The sequence below is a fragment of the Aphelocoma coerulescens genome, chromosome 5, assembly GCF_041296385.1.
Source record: "Aphelocoma coerulescens isolate FSJ_1873_10779 chromosome 5, UR_Acoe_1.0, whole genome shotgun sequence".
Classification (NCBI taxonomy): Eukaryota; Metazoa; Chordata; class Aves; order Passeriformes; family Corvidae; genus Aphelocoma; species Aphelocoma coerulescens.
This window is the reverse complement of record NC_091019.1, coordinates 5,937,133-5,960,597: the sequence shown is the minus strand read 5'-3', so window position 1 is coordinate 5,960,597 and position 23,465 is coordinate 5,937,133. Positions and strand designations below refer to the sequence as shown.

Here is a 23,465-nt window from a genome sequence, read left to right as displayed (position 1 = left end):
TTTCATCACCAAGGACAATTTATCTTGCCTACATTCATGGAAGAAGGTTATGGGAGGTCATCTTCTTATAGGTTTCCCTTTCACAACAAAAAAGACAATAATCAGTTTTCATTAGGGAAGACTTGTCCTTTCTCTTGTACCACATGACTTTCCTGTCCCATCCACCAAACACAGCACTGATATCAAGCGAGTAACTACATGGTATTGTCTGGCACAAAGATTTACAAGGGGTAATAGAAATGCTCAAATTTGAGATGCAACCCTTAAGGACCCACCCGTGTCAAAAGAACCTAACACATGCTTTATCTACCAGCTTAATGGCTTGCACTTGAAACTGATGAAGGTCTTCAAAAGTGACCATTTGGAACTGTTGTTTCATGAGAAAACTTAGCTCAAGCTTGACAGAATAATGTCCAGAGGAAGAGAAAGCTCCATTTTAAGTGCCTTAAGGAAGCCCTGATTCTGTAAAGTCCATCAGTATCCCACAGCTCACCCAAAGGCATGTTCAAAGTCTTTGGCATAAGCAACTGATCACCCAGGGAAAGGCAAAGAGAATTTTGGCAGAGGATGATATACTGTGCCAGCATTTCTGATGCAGTAAGAGTGACTCTACCACACATCTGTTTCTCTGTGAGAGGCTGAATCTGCCTGTGACAAGGTCAATTTTGAGAAAGGTTGGTATTAAAAGATTATGCTCCCTCCATCCTCTCACCGAGGTTATGCTAATTATTTCAGGGGAGCAAAGGAATTCTTTGATCCTCCAAGTCCTCCTTCCCTCACAAGGTGACTCTGGCTGCCGGCACAGCACCCAGAGGAATGGCACAGCATATCCTAATTCCGTAATTGTGGAATTAGCCATTTTCAACCTTGAAATTTAACCTTAAGAAATTGAGCATGCAGTAATCCCCATAATCCAGGCCTCTACACCTGTCCCTCTTCCAACTAATCTCACCACCCTTCACCATGACACATCTTAATTTAGAGTCCTATCAGCTAAGGTCAGTGTGTAAGTGGATGCTCAGGAGTTGCAACAAGTATTTGTCACACAGTGGGACCAATTGCTTTGTGAACTCTGCAAGATACAGAAATATCAGCAGCGAGCAGAGCCCTTCGCCAGCCGCGCACAAGTGATCTTTACAAACGCTCGAGGAAGCAGCGAGGAGAAGGGATAAATTAATAAATAAATCAAGATGTGTAGCGTAGCCCTGGATAATGCGATCTGCTGGTATTAAGTTTTCTCCTGAAGGAGTTAAGCATATACCAGCTGCTCTACATTAAACCGAGCTGGCATTTTAAATCATGCAAATTAGCTGAGCTCCTACCCATTCCAGCCCAGCATTCAGCAGCATTACTGCAAATGATGCAAAGTACTGGCCAAATCAAGCCCTGCCATTTCAGCTGCTGTCAGGGAGGAGAGGAGGAGGCAGGGTGGGTAGTGGCTCTAAATGATGCTGCAGCTATTCACAAGATGGTTTGCAAGAGCCTCCTTCCACCACAGGTATTGTCTGCATGACCAAAACGCACCCATGAGCATGGAAAGCCTGGGGCTCTTATCCGTTGAAAATCCATTTTTATATGCTACTAAGAACCACTGAAAAATTATTTAAAATTCAATTATTTGCCAGTGGAACACTGAAATTTCAAATCTCTCTTTGCTTAATGCTGCACAATAAACACTGAGTGGATCTGACGGGTCATCAGCTCAGAAATGCTGACACAGCAGCCAAGGGTGGCATCAGTCCCCTCCATCATGTCCAACAGCAGTGGATATTTCTCAGACTGTAAAGGGAACAGATGAAAATCTGTATTTATTCAACACAAAACCCTCTTCTGCTGAACCTGAGAGCACTCAGGAGGCAATAAAGAGGGCTAAATCTTCCTTAGTTCACACTGTTGTGACCAAGAGATTAAGTTTCAGCACAAAGCTGAAATGCTGAAAGGAGAGTGAAGGATCTGCCATTAAAAGAAGTCTAGGAGCTACACAGACTTTTAAAAATTATTATTTCAGGTTCCTTGTTGACCTGCTCAACAAGGGGAAGGTGGAATTAATTCTTGTGTCTAAGGTAAACTGCCTTGCTAATCCAACCTGGTAAACCAACTTACCAGTGGTGGTGACCCACAACATCCCACCACACAACATTGCATCTTGGTGGCTGCACCACCCATCACCCCACGTGGTCCAAACCCTACCAGGGAAAGGCCAAAAGGCATCTTACAGGCAGGAAAGGAAAATCTACATTGCTGCAATGTGGGAAGTTGGTATCTGACTGCTTGGAAACAGGATCCTAGGCAACCACTGCTCTTCCCTCTTGAAAAGCAGAAAGCGGTTTGATTCAGTGAAATAAAGCAAATTCATTACAATTCCCCTGGAGAGGCTCTGTAGGGATGAACAGGATGCTGCTGCCTCCACTTTCCAGCTCCGTGCTAGAGGACCTGGCACCTTTCTGCCAGCTTTCTTTGGCAGTGCCCATCTGGCACATTACCATGGAGGATCAGACCCCTGTGTGCTCCCCAGCCCATCCCGGAGGAGTAAGATGCAGCAATGCCAAAAATACTCCTTCCCAAAATAATCCATCCCAGTTAAGCCCCAGACAAGTCTGGAATACATGTGGCTGTCCTGAGAAGCAGACTGACCCCTGGTTATTGAGCAAGAAAAGCAAAAGTCTAAGCTATTGCATAAAATGGTCAATGCACATTTGATCTTGAAACAACATGTGACATTTTTTGACCGCTTTTGAAGACTTAAATATCCATAGGGCTCTGGCAAATGGAGAATAATTTAAAGTGGAATCAAATTCGTCTCACCAGACTGATCCACTAATTATTGTCTCCTTCAGCTGCAATCGAAGTTGCCCATTGATCATTGTGGATCAAAATGTCAGTACTGAAGTTACCTGTAGTTTCCAACAGTGGGCATGGCTCAAGTGGAGATGGCTAAAGAAAACAGGAATCTGCTTCTAAATATTTGTTTCAAAATATACAAGTGTAACAAAGTCTCAGTACCCATACTCACCATAAAATGTCACACAAGCTAGATCAGCAACATGAAATCCCACCAGGGTATTCATTTTGTTCTACCAAGTATATAGAATTAACAGATGGCAGAAAAAGACAATGTAATAATTTCTGGTCAGCATTTCCAGCAGAAGATAAGCAATCCTATCAGGGAAGATCCTCTCATTGCATGACACAAAAAGGTACAACTACAACAGTCTTCACAACTGAGAATGTCACTCCATGAGGCATAAAATACATAAAATTAGAATGCCAGCCTATCACACACCTCTTCCACTTCTCCCAAGAGCAAAGCATGGGTGTCCTCAGACAGCTGTTCTAGAAGATGTTCTTCCTAAACACTCTGAAAAGTCTAGCTGCTTTGGCTCAAAGGCCTTGTCAGCTCGTACAGTGTTATTTGGGAGATGAGGGAGAACATGGAAATGATCAGGGAAGTTGGTTCAACCCTTTGGTTTGGAGAAAGTGGAACCAAGCCAACAAGACCCCAGCACTGAGAAAAGCTACTGCAGCAGCCAGAGAGTAAGCCAGCCTGTCAAGGGCTGGTTTAGGGTTTTTATTTATTTATGGATTGCATTTTTCATGAGAAAGCCTGGATGTGTATAACTAGGTCACTTTGTTCAGCAGGTAAGACAAACATCTCTGGCTTTCTCCAAGAAGGCTTCACAGCCCAGTAATGCCAAGGCACTTTTGGATTATATCATGGCTGTCATTACATAAAGGACAAGACAGAAGAAATGGATCAATATCAGTGACATGTTAGGTAAAATAAAGACAATTAGGGACTCCTTCCAACCGTGAAAAAAAGGATACGGCAACTTGTAGCCACAGCTGTAGAGACAAAATAAAACACACAGGGGAAAGGACTTAAGGAAAAGTCCAAGAGATGAACACAGGCTAAAAAAATGCAAGTAAACAAGACATTGTCAAAATATGATGATATGACAGTCCAAAACTCAACATGCACAGGGGAAAAAGTCCTGGTAAAAGTGCATTTTCAAATACAGAATTTGGGTATTTTTTTCCTTTCAGGCATTGTTTTCCCACACATTGCTTCCAATTCTAAAATAACCCAAAATTAAAATGAAAAATAATCCAAGGATAACACACCCAAAAATACTTTCAAGAGGCAAAAAAAAGGTGGAATGAGAATAAAACTTCAGATCTCAGCCTATTTTAAAATAAGAAGTGACCTGTTTTCTCATTTATTTTAATAGGTGGTTTATTTGTTTTAAGTTTTAGCAGTTATTTCCATGCCTATGCTTTGCAAAACTGAAGAAACTGAGACTGTTTCCACAAACTATTTCAGAAAAAACAATTTACAGATAAAATTAGAGGCATACAACTAAGTGCCAAGTGTTTGACTGAATTCCAGTTATTGGTGAATGGAAAACCAGCAGCTTCCTGTTACAAAATGTACCAACAGTTCATGTCTAATAATACACATAATATCTAACCATTTATATACTTCAAATATAGATGTTTCTAAAAATAACACTAAAGCAGGGTATTTTTAGCCAGGTGAATTTCTCAGAAGAATGAGATTCTACAGTTTGCTGCAAGGAAAAAATAGATTAATGGGTTAAAGTTTTAAGAGCATCTCTTGATTTATACCAAAATAAAAAGTAGAAGGTTTAGCTCCAAGGCTTCAAGAAGCAAAAAAACAAATAGGAAAAAAGGTCAAGAGCAGAACACACATCCTTTCATTAAAGGCCCAGCTATTGCTTAATTCACAAATGTATCTTCTTAAACAGCACTTAACGATATTTATTCTGTTGCAAATTTGGAAAGTTCAAGCAAAATAATTATTGTTTTAAGTACCTCCTTAATTTCTTACACTTTGGTAAGAACAGGGAACTTGTAGGCTAGAAGCATTAAAATACTCTACAAATTATTCAGAGATTTAAACCTACTGGTGAGACAATCTGGACAGTGAAATTACAGAGTAGACAATCTTTCTCAAAGGACTCTTAAAAGGAAATTAAAGCCAGCCAATACCAATTACCCTTAATTTCCAAAACCCAGAACTTAATCCATGCTATCTCAATCAATAAAGGCTTTCTTTTCTGATACCCTCTGGATAGGCAAAAAGAGCACAAGTGGTGTTGGTCTCACAATTTTATTTCTTTTGGTATTTCTCAGACACTTGAAACTTGGGAAAGGTTCATGATTACCAGACCCCTTTACAATTGGATTTTTTTTTTCTTTTTGAGAACTAAAGCTCAGGTTCAGTGCCAGCAGATTTCAAAAGCAGTATCTGTTGTTCTCCTCTACTAATATCCTTGTACCTCTTTCTGCTTGGGTGTCACTATGCATCAAGTGTCACAGCAGAAGGTGATAAAAATCACTTGCTAAAACAGGGACAAAGAAAGTGAGAGTGTTCACTTAAGAAATTCAACTTCATGGAGTAAGACAACAGTTTCAAGGACAGAAGGAGAACACACGGACACCATATGCATGAGCATTTTGAGCTGTTAACAAGTAGCAGCAAAGGAGAAAGATAATCTAGTACCAGGGGACTAGCTAGTAATCTTCTAGAGAACTGCAGACTTTCTGACCTTGGCTAAATTTCTTTGTGCCTCAGACACCCATTTAATAAATGTTCGCTGTAAAATAAGAACGATATCCCTACCTCTGAGGGGTGCTCTTAGGTTAAGCATATTCAAATTTTCAAGCCAGATAGTTAGATAGACTGTCAAAAGTAAGAGGGGAAAAAAACCCCATATTTTCCAGTATGATAAAAAAAATAAATGGAACTGTGAGTGCAAGTAACCGTTTGCATATTCTAAATGAAAACCCAATGATTAAGGAATCTCCAGAATTTATAGTGCAATGTTACACTTGTTGTTCAAATGCAGGGCTTTGGAAAAGGCAGCTCTTTATATGAAAAGACAAAACACTGAAAAATCCATGTTACTCATCACAATAAAACAACTTTGGAATTGTTTCCTTGTTATCTGTCTGGGAACACTTCATCTGGAGCAACCTCCCAACAATGAAATATTTTTCATTATGTATCTAAAAATATATCAAACCCACTGTAATCATAACTAGAAGAAGAATTTGGCTACTTGATAGCCTCAGATTGCTTACAGTGTGTAAAAAAAGAGTCCAGCATAAAGGAAGATACAGCACAGGCCTTTTTGTAGGAATGTACTTAGGTACATAACTATAATCATATGAACAAGCTCATTAGTACCAATTGCACATTTATTTTGTGCTTATGTATTTTGATAGCCTGAATCTATAGCTTTTCTTAGCTTCTCACAACTGCAGTAAAATCTATCCTTTGTTCACATCCTAAACACGACCCCATTTGGTTTCTTCCGATTGCAAAAAGCGATCTTTTATGTGAAAGTTATCAGTATGATTGACCACATTTCTCATAATTGCGTTTATAATTAGCTCAGCAGTCGTAGCAAGACCAAATTTCACACCACTGAGGCAGCTCACGCGATGGCACTGAAACCAATCGATGTTCATCTGACTTTAGACTGGGTCCAGATAAAGATTTGCTTGATCCCTGTCCCTTCTGCAAGCTGGTTCAGCATTAGAACTGTGAAACCCAGGATAACACACAAAAATGGCTAATGCATGTGAGAAGGGAAGGCATCATTTCTCTGCAATATACTCCATTAATCTTTCTCTCTATGAAGCTTCACATTAGCAAGACAGTGATACAGAGGTTTAAACAGCTCCTGGTAAAGTTAATTAAAATATAGAAAAGTAATTACTAGTATCTGAATTATGTGGCTTCATTTGGATTGCTAATGGCATGAGCACAAGGGGAGTGAGGCAGAGAAGAGAAACTGATAGCCAGCAGATCATGGGGCACGTGTGCTCATCAGTTGATGTGAGCCTAAATTTGAAGTGTGGAAAAAAACTGGAGGAACCTATTAGGTTAATCAGTTTGAGAGCAGTGCACAGCTGACTGAAAAACTCCCTGGAACATGCCAGCAGCGTGCCACCAACCTGGGAATGGCTATCCACTAGATTTATTTGTGGGGAGTTGTAACGGAGCTTCCATACCCTTGTCATTACTTGGACCACAGAATGGGCAATGAGGAAAAAAACAGAGATGTTTTTAACCTCGACAGGTGTGGCAAATGCATTTGGAGCACACCCCAGATGTAGATGACCTTGACAAATTAGGAAAGAAGAACTAAATCACTAGGAGAAAAATCTAGTGTAAGACTAGAAAACAGGGACATCTAGAACACCTCAGAACCAGACCACCCCAGATCCAGGCTGCCCAACTCAACAAGATCTTCACAAACTGGGAAAGCAATATGAAGAAAAATCTAGCTGAGCAAGATAGCTTGATTTCAGACAATGACATCTAAGCAGTTTTAAACTGAATTCCTTTAAAAAAAGAAGTCTAGGGAGACTGAAAAAGTTCAGTAGATAGCACAAGAAGTTGCAAGAGTTCTAGAAATCCTAGGCTTTGCCTAGTGCAGGGAAAGAGAAAAGTGAAGGAGAACATCACAGCCAAGTGAGCACCTGTCTGCCAGGTCCACCAGGAGAGAGCAACTGTCTGGTTTTCAGCAAATGAGTATTGCAAAGAAGTTTGAAAAGAAATACAAATTCCTACCCCCACCGCTCCCAGCCAAACTAAGCACAATTACGGGTAATTGCTGAACATACATACTTTAAACCCAGGTTAAACAGATGTCTCTTAACTTGAAGTGTTTTAGTGGAAGGGTGGGACCAACCATTTAGCAAGGTCCTGGTGCCTTTAGTGCTGCTTCAGTTACTGCAGATACAAACAGTGATTATCTTCTAGGTTCTCTGGAGAAAAAAAATCAAGAAGCAGGAGAATACAACCTAGCAGCAATAAACACAGTAATTAAATCCACGATCTCCTTCAGTGACATTCACAATAACATGGCAGCAGACTCCATGCCTGCATGGCATCTTCCTTCTTGCATCTGCACGAACAATCATACCATGCCCACAGACTCCTAATTGGCAGTGACTTCTCTCTTAAATAACTAATGCAAATTTAGTAGCCAAATGCATCCGACTTTTTCAGAATCACTGAGAAATACCATTTTGTAGATGAGAGATCACAATCTTGCTATCTACTCGATGGAAGTTTCTCTGGTAACTAAGTTAAATATTTCCAAAACAATTCTCTCTAAAGATGGGTACAATTTATTGGCGGTGTTTTCAAATTAGACAAAATAAGCACCAGTGCAACAGTCAGTTACCGTTGTGCACAACACAGGGGATTTAATATGGAAAAATAGAGTGTGTATATCAGTAACAGTAAAATAGGAATGATACTGCCATGATTCATCGACCTAAGATTTCCTACTAGCATTTACAATGGGCTTGATGCTAAAACCCTCAGACCTTTCTTTGGAAAGTGCCTCTGAAATACTCTGAAGTATGCTTTTTATAAATTGCACAGCATTTTAAAAAACACACTGCCCTTATAAGGCCTTAAGGCACGAAATTTCCAGTTATAAAATCCAGCTTACACATGTAAAACCATATCAAGAGGAACAAAATTAGCAAAACATTTAGAAGTTTTCACTGATACCACATTTGTGAGCAGAACAGGACATCTTTATTTTCAGCAAGTTTTTTTTTTAATTGGTAGTTTAATGAATACCACCTGCAGTACTCATATTCCCTGAAGAATCAGGTTCAAGAAAGGTACCACCTGGCACCGAAAAAGCTCATGAAGCTTTGCAGTGGTGTGCAAGTGGCTTGAAACATGCTAACCCAGCATGAGAACATAGTCTGGTACCCTCACATGGTGGCTTCTGGACTATGCACTAGGCACAGCCTCTTCTCCAGAATAATCAATCAAATAAGCCCCTAAATTTTGTACTATGTAGTGCAAAAAGGACCTACTTCAATGGGATTTAGAACAACTCCTTGAAATATTCCCAGAACCAAGAGAATTGATCCCAGTGATACAATCTCCCTCTCATTCTCCCTCCGCCCACACAGGAGGGAGGATATGATGTCCCTTCCTTGTGGGCTGAAAATTCTGCACAGGGACCAAGATCTACAGATGATAGGTGTCAAAACAATTGGCATTGGTCCAACTTGTGGACTCTGAAGTCTACTTTAAGAATATAACTTCCCTCTCTCACAGGTGATGCCAGGTGCCTGCACAGTAAAATGGTGAGGGTCACATTGGTGCTTCAGATAAACCACCCAGAGAAGCAAAGTGATCACCCTCAGATTCTCAAGATATCCAGACCTGATGCAGTGTTCAAGACTAAACCTTACCAGGCACATTATCAGCAAGCACTTCTATACCTGAATGCAGCTGAAGGTCTTCCAAGATAAAAGTGCTTCAGTGCTGACATATCACCTGGCAGCTGTCCATCCATCCTGTTCCTCCTCCCTTGACAGGGAGGAACAGCAGGAAAAGGAACAAACAGTGCCCTTGATACAACACATCTGGAAAAATCTCCCTCTAGATATCGACTGGCATTCCAAATGGCAAAACCCTGCATTACTTTTGTGGGCAGAAGGATCAAAGCTGGATCAGTAAGACCAACAAAAAAATGACTGTGTTTATTCAAGACAATAGACAGTGAAAAAAGCCTCCCTGATTCACACCTTAAAAGGTGCTGGTCATCTGCTCAGACTGCCAGCCAGAGGAGGCTACTGAAAATACAAAGCTTAAGATCTCTCCTGATGCTGAAGTAATTAAAAATGTAAAATTATCTGACATTTCTTTAGCCAAAATCACTCCCTGTTCAAGTATAACAAGTTAGCATCAAGACCCTTTCATCATCATGCTACAAAACATGGGGTTTGTTCCACATCACTGTAAGGGTTAAAACCACCATAGTGTTGCCCTTACTACTGCAAACAGCTCCCACTGGCAGGATCTCTGTGAGCATAATCTGTTACAAGATGAGAAAGTGTTTCTGAATAACAACCACTTTTTCAGCAATGAAGATTTCTATGCAGAAACCATGGCATGTGTGAGAGAAAGGGCAGCAGATAATGAGATTTTGCTGACCTTTCATAATCACAAGGACAGACTCAGGCACAAGTGAGAGAGAGCACTTGATTCTCTTGTAAGGGCAAGATGTGATGCACAGGTTGGTCTGTCTGCTGCCACTACCCTGCATCGATGCTTGGCTGTCTCCTTTTCCTGCTCTCAGTCCCTCAGGAACTGATCCAGTCATATGTGTCTGGCCTGAACAGCTCAGTACGTCACCCTGTCTACCAGCAACGAAAGTGCAGCACATCCTGAAATCGGGGCACGCGGTCAAACATGCCCCAATCAGTAGGCACACTCGTCTGGAGGGAACAGGGTTAGGAGGCCACAGATTTCAGAATCTAGGTGGTAGGGATGATCCATTATTCCTCGAAGAAGGGAAAAACCAGGTAGAGTATCAGTCATCGTTTCCCTCTCTCAGCATAATGGTATCACCTTCCACCGGGCTCGGATATTGGCAGAAGCAGCATGTAACATATATGGCTGTTGCCAAAATACATCACAGGGCTGTACAGCCATCTCTGTACCACGGCAATCAATTGTGCTTGCTGCAGCAGCCCATCTGCTCTGCTCCCTCCGTAGCACAGTAACACACACGCTGTGCCCACGCTGCTGCGGAGCTGACCGGGGCACAGCAGTGCAGGGCAGTCCCAGCCATGCTGACAACCTCACCCTGCCCACAGAAATTAAACCAGCTGAGGAACATACACTTCTCCTCCCTATGCAGCACGCAGCATGTATAAAAATGCATTAGAAGACTGACACAGGTTAAAGGGAAACCTGAAATATGTGTATTGATGATGTGCTGTATCTATGATGTCATGCACGTACAGCATTACACAGGCAATTCCACTTAAGCGTTCATTTCCTACATAATCTGTTTAATTTAGCTGCACTGAATGACATGCATATTATAATCTAGCATCAAGCACTGCCTCCCATTCACTCCCCACACAGCTACAAACACAGAATGTTCACACAACTAGTGCTCTGGTACAGTATGTGACCGAACACAAAACACATTCATGACAACCAGCAATCCTCCCCCAGCCCAGGCACACGAGCCAGCCCTTCCACTTAGCACCTACAGAAAGCACACAAAGAACACACCCCACAAACAACATCTCTACCATCTCCCTCCTGTAAATCCCCCCAAGTTCAAGCAAAGGCAACAGAGAAGGTAGCACAGGCAAGCAGCACATGCAGCCCCATCCCTCGGCACCCCACCATCAGCTCCATCATGCTGACAGAATTACACATGCCACTATGTGGAATATAAAACATCCCACCACTGCAGACAGATGTTAGCACACACACACACATGCACATCCCTTCTCACACTGCTATTTACCCCAGAAAACCTGCTGCATGCTCTCAGCACAGAAATAAATTCTCACATACACCTCCCCAGCATTTGGTGCCTGCTAACCTGTGTGTCAAATCCATTTTCTACCGAGCTACTCTTCCTTGCTGGGAGGCCATCTCCTGCGTTTTCTTGTCCATTGGAAGATTTGAGAGGAATCTGGCTGGAATACAATGGCTTCGTCACCTCCACCTTGTTCCCAAACTTCAGGTAACAGGGCTGTGGGATGGTCCTGGCCGTTGGGACATGCAGGATTGGAGCAGCGCTGTGTACGGGTTTAGGTAGTCCCGATTTCATTTTGGAGGCTACCAGGATGGCTGGCATTTTCTCTTTCTGCTCTCCTAACACGTTTCTGTCAGCAGCAGCAACAGCAGAGACAGCAGGCAGGGAGAGAGAAAAGGACACGCTGGGAAGCTGTTCTACTCTAAAGCAGCCTGGTCACTGCAGAGATCTCCAAAATCAGCTTAGAATTTAAAATCAACAATAAAACCAATTTTAAAAAAACTTTAAAAAAAAGGAAAGGGAAAAAGAAAAAAAGAAAGAAAACCACACCACTTTCAGCCTAAAATACTGCCCAGCTTTATGCCAGCCTTCCACCTGTTTCCTCTAATTTTATTTTCAGTTCTTTACCACTGTCCTCTTTCCTATTTCTGCTCTGTAACTTGCTCCTTCCTTTCTCTATCTGACTCCTGCAATTTTCTTGCCTGGAAATGAGAGACTTTCACTCCATTATCTTGTCACTGCATCTCCAAAGTGAGGCAGCCTTTGGAATTAAAAAAAAAAAAAAAAAAACAAAAAAAAGGGAACCTGCTGCTGCATATGCTTCCCCTTCCGTACGCACTAGGGAGTGAGCGAGCAGGATTTCCAGCTTAAGATGTCTTTCTTCAGTCTTAGCCAAGAAGCAGATGTAGCTCAGTGTGTTAATGACTGATGCCCTTGGATACGAGCCTTAGAGAATCAAGCTTCTTAAGCCTAAATAGCTGTGAACAGGACAACGATGCCGGAGCAGAAGGAGAAACGTCCACTGACAGCGATTTTAAATCAAAATATGTCAGTGGCCACAAAATCTCCCGGCTCCCCCAGTGCTGGGCATAAAAAGCTGGGGGGGAGGGAGAGAAAAAAAATTTAAAGTAAAAGCGATTCAGCTGTGAGAGGGAAGGGAAAGCAGCCGGCAGCTCATGCTCCCTCCCGCAGTGGAGCGGGCTCCCGCCCGGCGCTGCTCGGCGCATCCCGGGGGGGCCGGGACCAGCCGGGCGGGAGGCGGCGGCTGCCCGGCCCCGCCGGCTCCGAGCGGGCAGGGCGGGCCCCGGATTGGTCCTGCCCGCTCCGAGCAGGAACAAAAAAAAATAAATAAATAACGAAGAAATCTCTCCCTCTCTCCGCAGGGGGAGGAGCGGCCTCGGCTCCCGCGGCGGGCAGGGAGACCCGCGGGGCGGAAGGGTCTGAAGGGATGCTCCGGGGGCCGCGACACGGAGCGGTTTCTTTTTGAAATTTGAAAAAGAAAAAAAAATTCAAATCAAAACACCTGGAGGTGACTCATTGTTCGTGGCTTTTCGGGAAGAACTGCCGCTGCCAGCATCAACAGGAATTTGAATAAGCACAGTGAGTAATCCGGCCCTATTTTAGCAACACTTGGCTTTGGGGAGCCTTTCAGTGTCGCAGGTTCCTCCTCACGCTGCTCTGTGGATGCCAGGATCCGTTACAACCCCCGGATCCCCCATTCCTGTTCATCCTGACACATTTCAGAGCCGCACATGTTCCTCTTCCTGCACACACCTGCACCATCCTGGACAGTGGAAGATTATCAGTGTGCAAATCAAGGCACCAAGAAATGTATGGGGGGGTTCAGCACCAAGATACGCAGTGCCACAGTGCCCAATTTTCAGCAGGTCTGTAAGGGCAGGCAAAGGCTTTGACTTATCCCTCACTACAAGAAAGGGGGCTGGAGTGAGTCCAGAGAAGGGAATGAAGCTGGGAATGGAGCACAAGTCTGATGAGGAGCGGCTGAGGGAGTTGGGGGGGGCTCAGCCTGGAGAAAGGGAGGCTCAGGGGGGACCTTCTGGCTCTCTACAACCCCCTGGAAGGAGACTGTAGTCAGTGGGAGTCAGGCGCTGCTCCCAAGTTACAAGTGACAGGAGGAGAGGAAATGGCCAAGTGGTGCCAGGGGAGGTTTAGATCAGATATTAGGAAAAATTTCTTCACAGAAAGGATTGTCAGGCATTGGAACAGGCTGCTCAGGGAAGTATTCAGAAAACACATGGATATTGGGGACATGGTTTAGTGGTAATATGGCAGTGCTGGGTTAACAGTTGGATTTGATGATCTTGGAGGTCTTTTCCAACCTTAACAATTCTATGACTATAGGGAGGGTGCCTCAGAATAATATTCACAAAAGCAACATGAGACATGGAAGCAAAAGGAGCATTTAAATCACAACCTCATCACAGTCCCAGTTAGTTGCTTTATTTCCTGAGTAGGGCCGCTTCCTTCAGCTCCTTATTCTCACCTCATCCACTCCCCAAATACTGAACCCCTAAACCAATGCCTGGGTGGAAAGAGTGATCCCAGCAAGGAGAGAGTGGTTTGGGTTCGAAGTGATCTTAAAGATCATTGAGTTCCAACCCCCCCTGCCATGGGCAGGACAGCTTCCACTAGTCCAGGTTGCTCAAATCCCCATCCAACCTGGCCTTGAACACTTCCAGGGATGCGGCATCCAGAGAAGCAATGGACCTACACTTGAAGTATTTGAAATACACACTGGGTGAAGCTACTCGGTAGGACAGAGGAAGCCCTGCCCCACGGCCCCTGCTCCGTCCAGGCTGTGAGCAGTGCTCGGGGAAGGAAGGCTCAATCATGCTCAATCACTCATGTCAACGGGAGCTGGGACCTGCCTATTTAACACTGTCTTTTGAAGAGGTTTTAAAGATGCAAACCTCAGGTTTTTAGATCTGAGACTCTTTCAGATAGAAAACTGAGGCATTTCTTGGATTGTATTATAGGTGTGTCCAGGATGAAGACAGCATTGCTGGATCTTTCTGCAGATGTCATCTTCAATGACTGACCCAAGGTTACACAGTGACTAAATGGCAGGACTAAAGTCAGAAATTGTGCTCTACTTATTATAAAGTACTATTCTTTCTCAACGTTGCAATGTAAAATGTAATTCAAGTTCCCACAGTACACATAAAGCTCACCTGCTGAGTTTTGGCTGTTGCTGGGATTTTTCAGCACATCTGCTTTCACATGTACCAGTTCTGCAGGTTGTTTTGTAGAAACTACAAAAGGGTAAATTTTATGGTAGCTGGTTTTTTAAGTAACTTCTTCCACCTCAATCTCTTTATCCACCAATTTCAGATGGAAGAATGCACATCCCTCTTCATCCATCTCATTGAGATCCCACCGAGACAAATCTTCTAATGTTCTGTCATAACTGTGCACAATGTCAGCTTAAACACAGCTATTGAGAAAATTTCAAAACCCTACAATTCAATAAAGAAGGTACATTTACCATCTGAGAGGACTGGTAGTCCTTGGAGCAGAAATGTGTCAAATGCTCCAACACCATTTCCATTGTTCCATGCTGAGAACTCAGCCTTGCTGGCTAAGAGAAGGTTGGGCTCCAGTATGAACATCTTGAAAAAGATCCAGGCCTGAAAACCAGGCTAATTTTAGGTCTGTAATAAAATACAGTAAGGTTTAAAAGCTATTAGAAGATCTAACTGACAGCTTTATATTCTGTTCTTCTAAAACTTACACGTTTTATGAGGTTCAGGCCACCAATCCCTGCTGCGCCCAACTTGCCAGTTCTTGTTGTTCTGTTTTTATCTTGGAAAACTGGCTAGGTTACAGGATACCAAAACAGCCACTAAGTTAATTTGACCAAAAGAAAAGGATTCCTTTCATTGCTCCTTTAACAATTATGGAATCTGATCCTTTGATGATGGTGGATTGAATATTCCACAGTTCCTTTGGACACTTAAGGGAATCTTACTGATTTTTCAGTGTGCAGTCCTGCCTACTGAGGATGATGCCATCTGAATACACTCAGTCTATGATCCTGACAGCTGTTCTGCCAAATCAGTGAAATGGACACATTCTTCACCAAAGCTTTAATGTGAATTCCTGGTAACACATTTGAAGAGTGACCTAGAGTTACTGCTTCTCTCATGGATTCAGTTTGCACCTAATAATCCTCTATCATCTAAAACCCAGGGGAGTTTTTATGTTACACAGATTTTGCTGTATATATCTAAACAGCACAGCATAATGGCACTAAAATGCAAACTGCTGTATCCAGTGGCAGTGCAGTCACACCATGAGATCATAAATTACATCACATTACAGGCATTATCTGCAAAGATGGGCAACATCAATTCTCGTCTGTCTTTGGCTTGTCTGGATTTTTGGTTTTGTTTTGGTTTTGAATTGTTTTTGTTGTTGCTATTGTTTAATAAATAAAAATTCATTTTAATCTGTTTTTAAGGCTAGGATTTTTAAAAGAAACTACTTCTCTTGGACAGTCAAAGGGATCTGAGAACCTGTCTCTTATCTTCTTTGAAAAGCCCAACCAGTTTTCCCTTCCCCTGTTTTGAATCACCCAAATTTCTGTGTCTAAACCAGAAGTAATCTTAAAAAGGAGGCAAATTATCAAAAAAAACAAGAGCTTCATTCCTTCCCAGAAACGCTGGATAAGCCTCTGACTCGGAGAAATTCCCTCACATCTTTAAGTCTGATGAGTACCTTTGCCTGAATCCCCCCCCCGCTCCCCTTATCTGCCTGTAGTCGAGGGAGCATCCACCCACTCCCCAAATGGGGGAATATGGAAGGAAAAATGCTATCAACAAGTACTTTATTTCCCTGTCAGAAAAAAAAAACCACCAACACAATGAAACTACAATAAACCCTACTGATTTGGCTTACACAGCTTATTTTGAAGCTCAGAAAGTATCACTGCTTTGGACTCAAGCTGTGGCTGCTCAGCACCATGTAGTGTCAACTCAAGTGCCAAGACTCTGGTGTTGAGAACTGGCTTAATACTCTCAAAATTTTAGTGAGCAGACTCATGTGAACTCAAGAACTTAACACATCAGAGGAAACTATTTGAATGCCCTGTAGTTCAAGAGCTTGTAGGCAAGTCAGCACATTGCCCAAAACAAAGCCAGTAAACAGAACAAAAGCCCAGGGTTGACTGCTTTTGAACAGATGATCTTTATGAATGAGATGAACGTTTCTGGAACAGTGAAACCATTGAAGCTGCCTCCACAGCTCATGCACTACCAATTAACAACAGAACAGGGTCTCTACACCCAAGTGGAAAGAAAATGCCTGTATGGATTGCATGTGGATATTGCAAGTAAAATTAAAAGCTTGACGAAAGGTAGCAAAAGATCAGAGAATCAGACCTTCCTTTCAACTTGTGGTTAATATTCATCCTCAACGAAGCCAAATGTTACATTAGCCTAAATGGAAAAACCATGTCGAATTATGCTATCAATTAGAACACCTCATTAGCTGGTGTGGTGATTCAGAACTGCTGATAGAACTGAACTCAAGGCTTGAAAATACCTTGATCAACACTATCCTCGGCTTTTAAGCATTAAGGATGTACCTGCAATATCCCAGAAAAATCGTTTCAAGCCGAGGTGAATATCCCTAAAATGTCACCACACATTGTCAGAATCAGAGGGCTTAATTGTACTCTCAAACCCATTCTCATCAAGCTCTACTACTGCCAAGCAGCTGTCCTATAGACTGTGGGCATGTTCAGCTTTGGCACAGCTCCATCAACTTAAGTGAAGTTATGACAGGAATAAATATGGACCTATTTTTGGTACTGCAGGCATTTTGCACATTCACATCCATCTTTTGTCCCTGGTCAGTATCAAATATGGAAAAGCCTGATCCCATCTGCACATTTACATTACCATTCTATGAAACAACCCATAAAGGTGTAGAGGAGTAAAGGTGTAAACCCCACAATTTTTTGTTGTGTTCCCCCAAGGGGAACAGTAGAGATTAGAAAGAGGAATGTGGATAGAAGCATTATATAATTTGGCATCCTCTCACCACAGCAATTATAATCTGTACATGTGAGTTCTTTATATAGAGCAGTGAGAAGAGGAGGAAACCTTGGTTCTGTTCCCAGTTCTTTTGACAGAATCTTGTCTGCATTACACTAATTCTGATCTAAAATTCCATTTGTAATCCCCTGACATGCTTCTAATTCACACTGGGTTTAATTCCATTTAATTTTATAATGGTGTCAAATTTTAAAAAATACACAAGCCAAGTTCCACCTGGACAAGAACATCTGTTCCACTCATTTTCAGAAAATACACAGGAAAGTTCACTGGCTGCACCAGTGATAGAGGCAGATGCTCTTGCACAGTGACAAAAAATGGCCCCATTTTAAATTAGCATCTTCTGAACAATGCTCACATTTAATCCCACTTTGTACCAGAACGCTTCATGGTTTTGTAATGTAAGCCTGTAGTAGTGCTTCACTCAATAGCTTCCTAAGTTTCTATTATCATAGCAAATGCACACTCACAGCTTTGAATTCATTATGCTCCCATTGCCTTTGGATTTGTAGCCATATCAGTTTCTCACAATCTAATAAAAACTGGCCTCAGCTGTCTTGAGACGCACACTGCTATGGGGTTCTGTGATGGGCTTTGGAAAGGTCCATCTCTCTGACGTTGTGTGAAAAGTTCATTCCTCGCACTTCAACTCATCAGGAACAGAAAGGGATGAGGAATGCAAGAGCTTCTTTGAATTAATGTTTTCTGTGGTGGTGTAAGATTTAGATGCTTACTATTTGTCTGTGGTGTAGTCACAGCAGTGACCACTGTGTAAAGCATAAACACATGAATAATCTTTATGATCCTAACAGAGGAGCTCTGTCAGGCCAACCTATAGCTCACCTCGACTTGCACATCTCAGTGTCTGTGACCATAACAATGGACATCATCTCTCCATGCCACTAACAGCACCTGGAATAAATACTGCAATACCATTTTGGAAAGAGACTTGCAAATCACGTCTTCCCAACAGAGATGTGCATCTGGGTATTCTTAATCTATTCATGTGTCCTTTGTTTCCACAAGGTTAATAGTACCGGCTCCTATATTATTTTATGCCTGACTTGACATTGCCCATGGCTTCGTGTGTTTGGAAAAGCAAGGAAAACATCTGTGACTAATGAGCATATCACAGAAGAAAGGTGATGATGATGATGATGATATAAATACCAGAAACTACTCTTGACTTTAAGAACCATCAAGTTAAGAGGAAATAGGAAGGAGAGGACCTAAAAAAATGCTCTCTTTCCTCTGCTGCTATTCTCTCTACCCTCTCAAGAAGTGGCATGTTAAAAATAGCCATCACTTACAAGCTAACAACCTCACATCATCAGGTAGTCCCCTTCTGTAACCTTGCTGGCACGCTTCAAATACACCTGCTCCATCATCTGGAAGAGTTGTCAGAGCCTAAAGGTAGAAACCATCTGAGAAGTGGATTGGAAGAAAAGGCTGCATTTCAAAGCCTTTTTACAGCTGGATCTGCTTAAGCATTCCAACCCAGCCTCAGCTGCCATCAGTCTCTCCCACATCAGCAGTTCTGAACAAACACAAATTGGCCAGATTACCATTAAGCAACTTCAGCTATTTTGTAAAGAGCAAAGTATCACTGCTCAAACTAAGTGGCAAGGACCAGATTTTCACTTGCCCTAAATCAATGTAGTTTCTCTACAGCTAACATCCAAATTTGAAGTATTTATTCAAATCTTCTTTACATAATGATTCCAATCCTATCATATACGCACATTATCTCCATTCCCCATAGCACATATTTCCTATCAATTTGTATTTTAAAAAATCCTCTTGCCTACTGAGCCCAAGCATCCAGTTCAGCTGCACAGTGCAGCTCTGGAGCCATGGAAGAAGAGCTTGTGGTGCTCACCAACTGCCAGCTGGTATCAGGGAATGATGAATATCATCCTACACTTCCAGGTTTTGCCAAGTACACTTCACAACCCAAGCCTGCAGGCAGCCACTCTTCCCTAGAATCCAAAAAAAAAAAAAAAAAAAAAAAAAAAAAAAAAAAAAAAAAGGGGGAGCATTTCTACAGGGCAACCAACAGGGCAACCATTCCAACCATTCAGGAGCAGTTCTCTGCTGGAAGTCACCTGCAATGCACCATGTAAGGTTACTAATTGCAGTATTACAAACACCAGCTATTTCTGAACATGTACCAGAAAAAAATAATCTACAAACCCAGATTGTTCACAGTGGTATCAAAAGAAACACAAAAAGTGCATAACACAATGCCCTGGCATGAATGCTGCCTACCTCCACAGCTCCTTTAAAGAAAGATTTGTCCTGAGTTGATGTTTATGGAAAATAAAAGTGCATCCTTATAAGCTAAATTTTGGGGTAATGGTTCTACTGAAATTCTTAAATCAAAAAGTTCAGTGAAGCTTCTTCAGATTTACACAGACATAAATCAACCATCAACCCAACAGCCATGAACATTCTTGAGAGTCAACATCTGCAAAACCAACCTCCCTCGCCAATGTGATGATCCAGCAAGGGAATTTGATGAGGACTACCTAACCCATAAACTGTGGGGAAAAAAAAAACCAGCAGAAAGTAATAAGTCATTTTATTTTTAAAAATCACATGTTCATTTGAGGGAGAGGTTTACTTGCACCTGCCAAACATCACACTCAGTTTTAAACCAGAAAGCTTAAATGATCACTTCACAAGGAAATGTACAGGAAACAGTTACTCTTTAATCTCTCTATTAACCTAGCACAGAATAATCAAATTTAAAGTGCTGCAGGGCCACTGCGCAGCCTCACGCAAGGCAGGATCAAGCTTCCTTTCTCAAATTTCCTTACATTTCCTTTGTTCTCTCATTCTCCCATTAGCAAACTGATAACTAACCCTCCTGCTGTTCTAACACTGATTTTTTCAAGCATTTGTAATATCTGCCACCCAAAACTGACATAAAAACCTACTCATAAACACTGTCTTAATATTTTGTTTCTTACCAAATCAAAGGAGGTTCCCAGTGTAATGATTAATGACATGTTTGTTGCCTTAAACAGCTTTGATATTTCAACTTTTAACCAATTTTATTTTTTTAAGGTGACAGGTCTCCTGCCACCCTGAATTTTACCCATGACACTGTACTGAACTCACATGGTTTAAAGCTACAGTATAAAGACCTGACAGCATTGCATTTATTTTACACACTGTATCATATGATTTTTAAAAACACTGCTCTCAGTGTCTGGAATACTTTGGGAAAGTATCAGTGTCAGAATGCCCCATGGCCATAAGGAAGATCTGGCTGATGTTTATCACTGGAAAACAAACAACAGGCCAAAGGCATAGCACTGAGAGAGAAATTTTCTTAATTTCGTATTTCCTCTTGAAATTTTAGTGGCAAGGACACTGTTACACACAACCTATTTTCAAATAAATGGCATACAGATGATGGAATAATTTTCTGTGTTCTGAGACATCATCACCTCCTGTATGAGAATTAACATGAGCTTTGTTTATTCCAGCAGTAAAACAACCTGTATTCAAGCTTGCCCAGCTGTCTAGAAACTCAACTGATTCCACTGTAAAAGCAGGTGTAGTCAATCATTCCTGTCACAACATTAGCACATTACTGGCTGTTGGCAAGTGGGTCAGCTTGTCACAGGCAAAGCACTTCTCAGCTGCTCTGTTTCCTTCCATCCTGGTTGGCACATGAAGCAACGCTGTTACAGCTGCTGAATTCAAAAGGCATCCATCTGTTTAACTTCCTAAAATGACTTTAAAGAGTGGGATGCAACAAACACATCTGCTACCTCAGCACGTTAAAAAAGATCATCTGGAAATTAACTGGGAAATTATAAATCTTTTTAGATAGGGATCCACAGTGAAGCTCCAATACACGTGTAACATCTGTTCCACCTTCAATTACAGCTCGTAGCTTTGCACCTCTGGCTTTCTGAAGAACAGGGGCAAGCCTTAGTTGTAACCAGCTCTGTATCCCCTTATCTTTGTTCACAAACACATCACTGGGCATCCAGCTATTCAATTTTGTCACTCCTGAAAGGCTCAACTGGATAAAACCTTGAGCACTGTGGTCTGATCTCACAGTTGACCCTGCTCTGATTAGGTTAGACTAAAGACCTCCTGAAGGCCCTTTCAATCTGAATTAGCCCAACTATTCCCAAATAAAATAAAAGATAAAAATTTTAAAATTCCATTAGTATCTACTGGAAGAACCCAAAGTGGAAATCAGCTATGAACAATGAACTGGTCCATCACAAGAAATGCTTAGGCAGGAGGGCCAGCAGAAGAAACCAGTGGATCAGATTTTAGGAATAAAACGTTAGCACATGTTTAAGTGTGATTTTCCTTTCAGTTCTTCTCTCACATCTCTCTCAAACACAAATGTGTTATCACTCTGAATTATGTGAACAGATGCTTACATCTAGGATTTGCAATTTACATTAACCTAGCCAGCATTAACAGCGATTTCTACACCAAATGTAAACCACAGTGCATGTTTTCACCCTAAGGTACAACATATGTGTAACCTGCAGCACCAGGACATCTCAGTAAGTTCCTTGGCTACCTGCTGCATTCTCAGCAGACTCTTCAGGCATCCCCATTTCATCTGCAGAGCACAGGAAGAGCTGGTGTAACAAAACCCAGGAGAGACATGCATCTTCCACAGGTCTGTGGGCACCAGAAAGGCTGGCAGGAACACAGTGAGCCATGAGAGATCCCACACAAGGAGCTGCCATATCCACTGGAGAGGTGAGAGGAACATACAAGGACACAGAAGAAAGGCAGGCCCTGGGGAATACGTTAACACCAAACTGGGAACCAGGAGAGATGCTCTGGCTAAGTGATTGTGAGCTACAGGCCAAGGCAGACCTTCAGCAACAAGAATTAGTATGTGATACTCAATATTAGAACAAAACCTCTGAAGTGCAGCACTTTGCAGCAGTGCTAACACTGTTCTGCATGTATACAAATGAGAAACCAATTTTTCTGTGCTGTAAATAGCTTGTGCAATTAATGGCAGTTAGCTGTTCCTGTCTTTTTCCAATTACAGACTCAGGAAAAAAAAGGGCATATTAAGTTACCTCATGCAATTCTGGACCACCTACTGTTAGAAGAGCAATTTGAGGATGAACTGCTACTGCTAATTATCAAAATTAAAACCTGAAATAGAAACGTTCACTTTTAAAAGTGAGATGATTTCCTATTGCAGGCATAACTTTCCACTGCTCTCCCCTGCCAACAGTTATCACTTTTGTCTGAGATTCCTGGACTGGAACTTTGAACACAGAAATGCCATCATTCAGAAAGCCTTTCAAAACATTTTGGGTCACCATTTTGGGTCTTTCAAAACAAAGCCATTTATTTACCCTTGGCTAATTACCTTTTAGTCTCTCTGCACAGACACAAAATATTTATGTTTCTACTTTGTCTCTTCTCTTACATTTTCAGACAGCTGCATCCATTTCCAAAATCACCATGATGTTTCTACCATGATGTTAGGAAAAAAATTTCTCCTGGACAGTACTACTGTTAGTACAACAATAAAAAAATTACAGCTATGTATGCATATGCATGTGTGCACACACACATACTGTGAGCTGAATAAAAAATGTGGTGATGTCTAATTCGACCTGAGACAACCAGAACAGCACTTCAACATAAGCAGGAAAAGTTTGACACTATTTGCAGCACAGCATCACCAATTCCAATCTCTCTTACCCTGTGCTGAACAAGCATTTCCAATTCAAAGGAGTAATTAGCATGCCGTAAAAAAATCAGAGCACTAGCAAATACCAAAGCTTTAACTTGGCATTAGCAAAGATCAATGAGAATTCATCACTGTAAGCCCACCACGAGCACTTGCTGCCCAAACACACTGGGAGTGCTGGGACAGGCAGGACTGTGCCTATGCCACCCATTTGATCACAGGAAGTTCAAACTTCATTAGGAAATAACTAAATAGCAGATATCATTCTTCTAAACATCATTATCAACTTTTTAAAGCCCACTGAGAGACTCCTCACTCCAATACTTTGTTCTCAGC

General features: G+C 41.9%; 1 protein-coding gene and 1 long non-coding RNA gene across 13 annotated transcripts in view; one reads left to right on the top strand and one right to left on the bottom strand.

Moving 5' to 3' along the window:
• NAV2 (neuron navigator 2) overlaps positions 1–23,465 on the bottom strand; it is a 371,496-nt gene that overhangs the window by 189,719 nt on the left and 158,312 nt on the right. For 2 of the 12 annotated variants that reach the window (XM_069016438.1, XM_069016441.1), the window contains exons 1-2: positions 12,190–12,346; positions 11,415–11,811 (exon numbers count right to left, since the gene is read on the bottom strand). The exons of 7 other annotated variants lie outside the window; for them this stretch is intronic. In XM_069016438.1, coding sequence (XP_068872539.1) covers positions 11,415–11,672 — 258 coding nt within the window. In that variant the 5' untranslated portion in view covers positions 11,673–11,811; positions 12,190–12,346. Of the gene's footprint in view, positions 1–11,414; positions 11,812–12,155; positions 12,347–23,465 lie in introns of those variants that run through there. 3 more of the 12 variants (XM_069016439.1, XM_069016440.1, XM_069016451.1) reach the window with 3 other exon arrangements.
• On the top strand, positions 12,694–15,638 carry LOC138111164 (uncharacterized). Its single transcript, XR_011151261.1, has 2 exons — positions 12,694–12,950; positions 14,348–15,638. It is a non-coding gene; the product is annotated as an uncharacterized lncRNA (long non-coding RNA).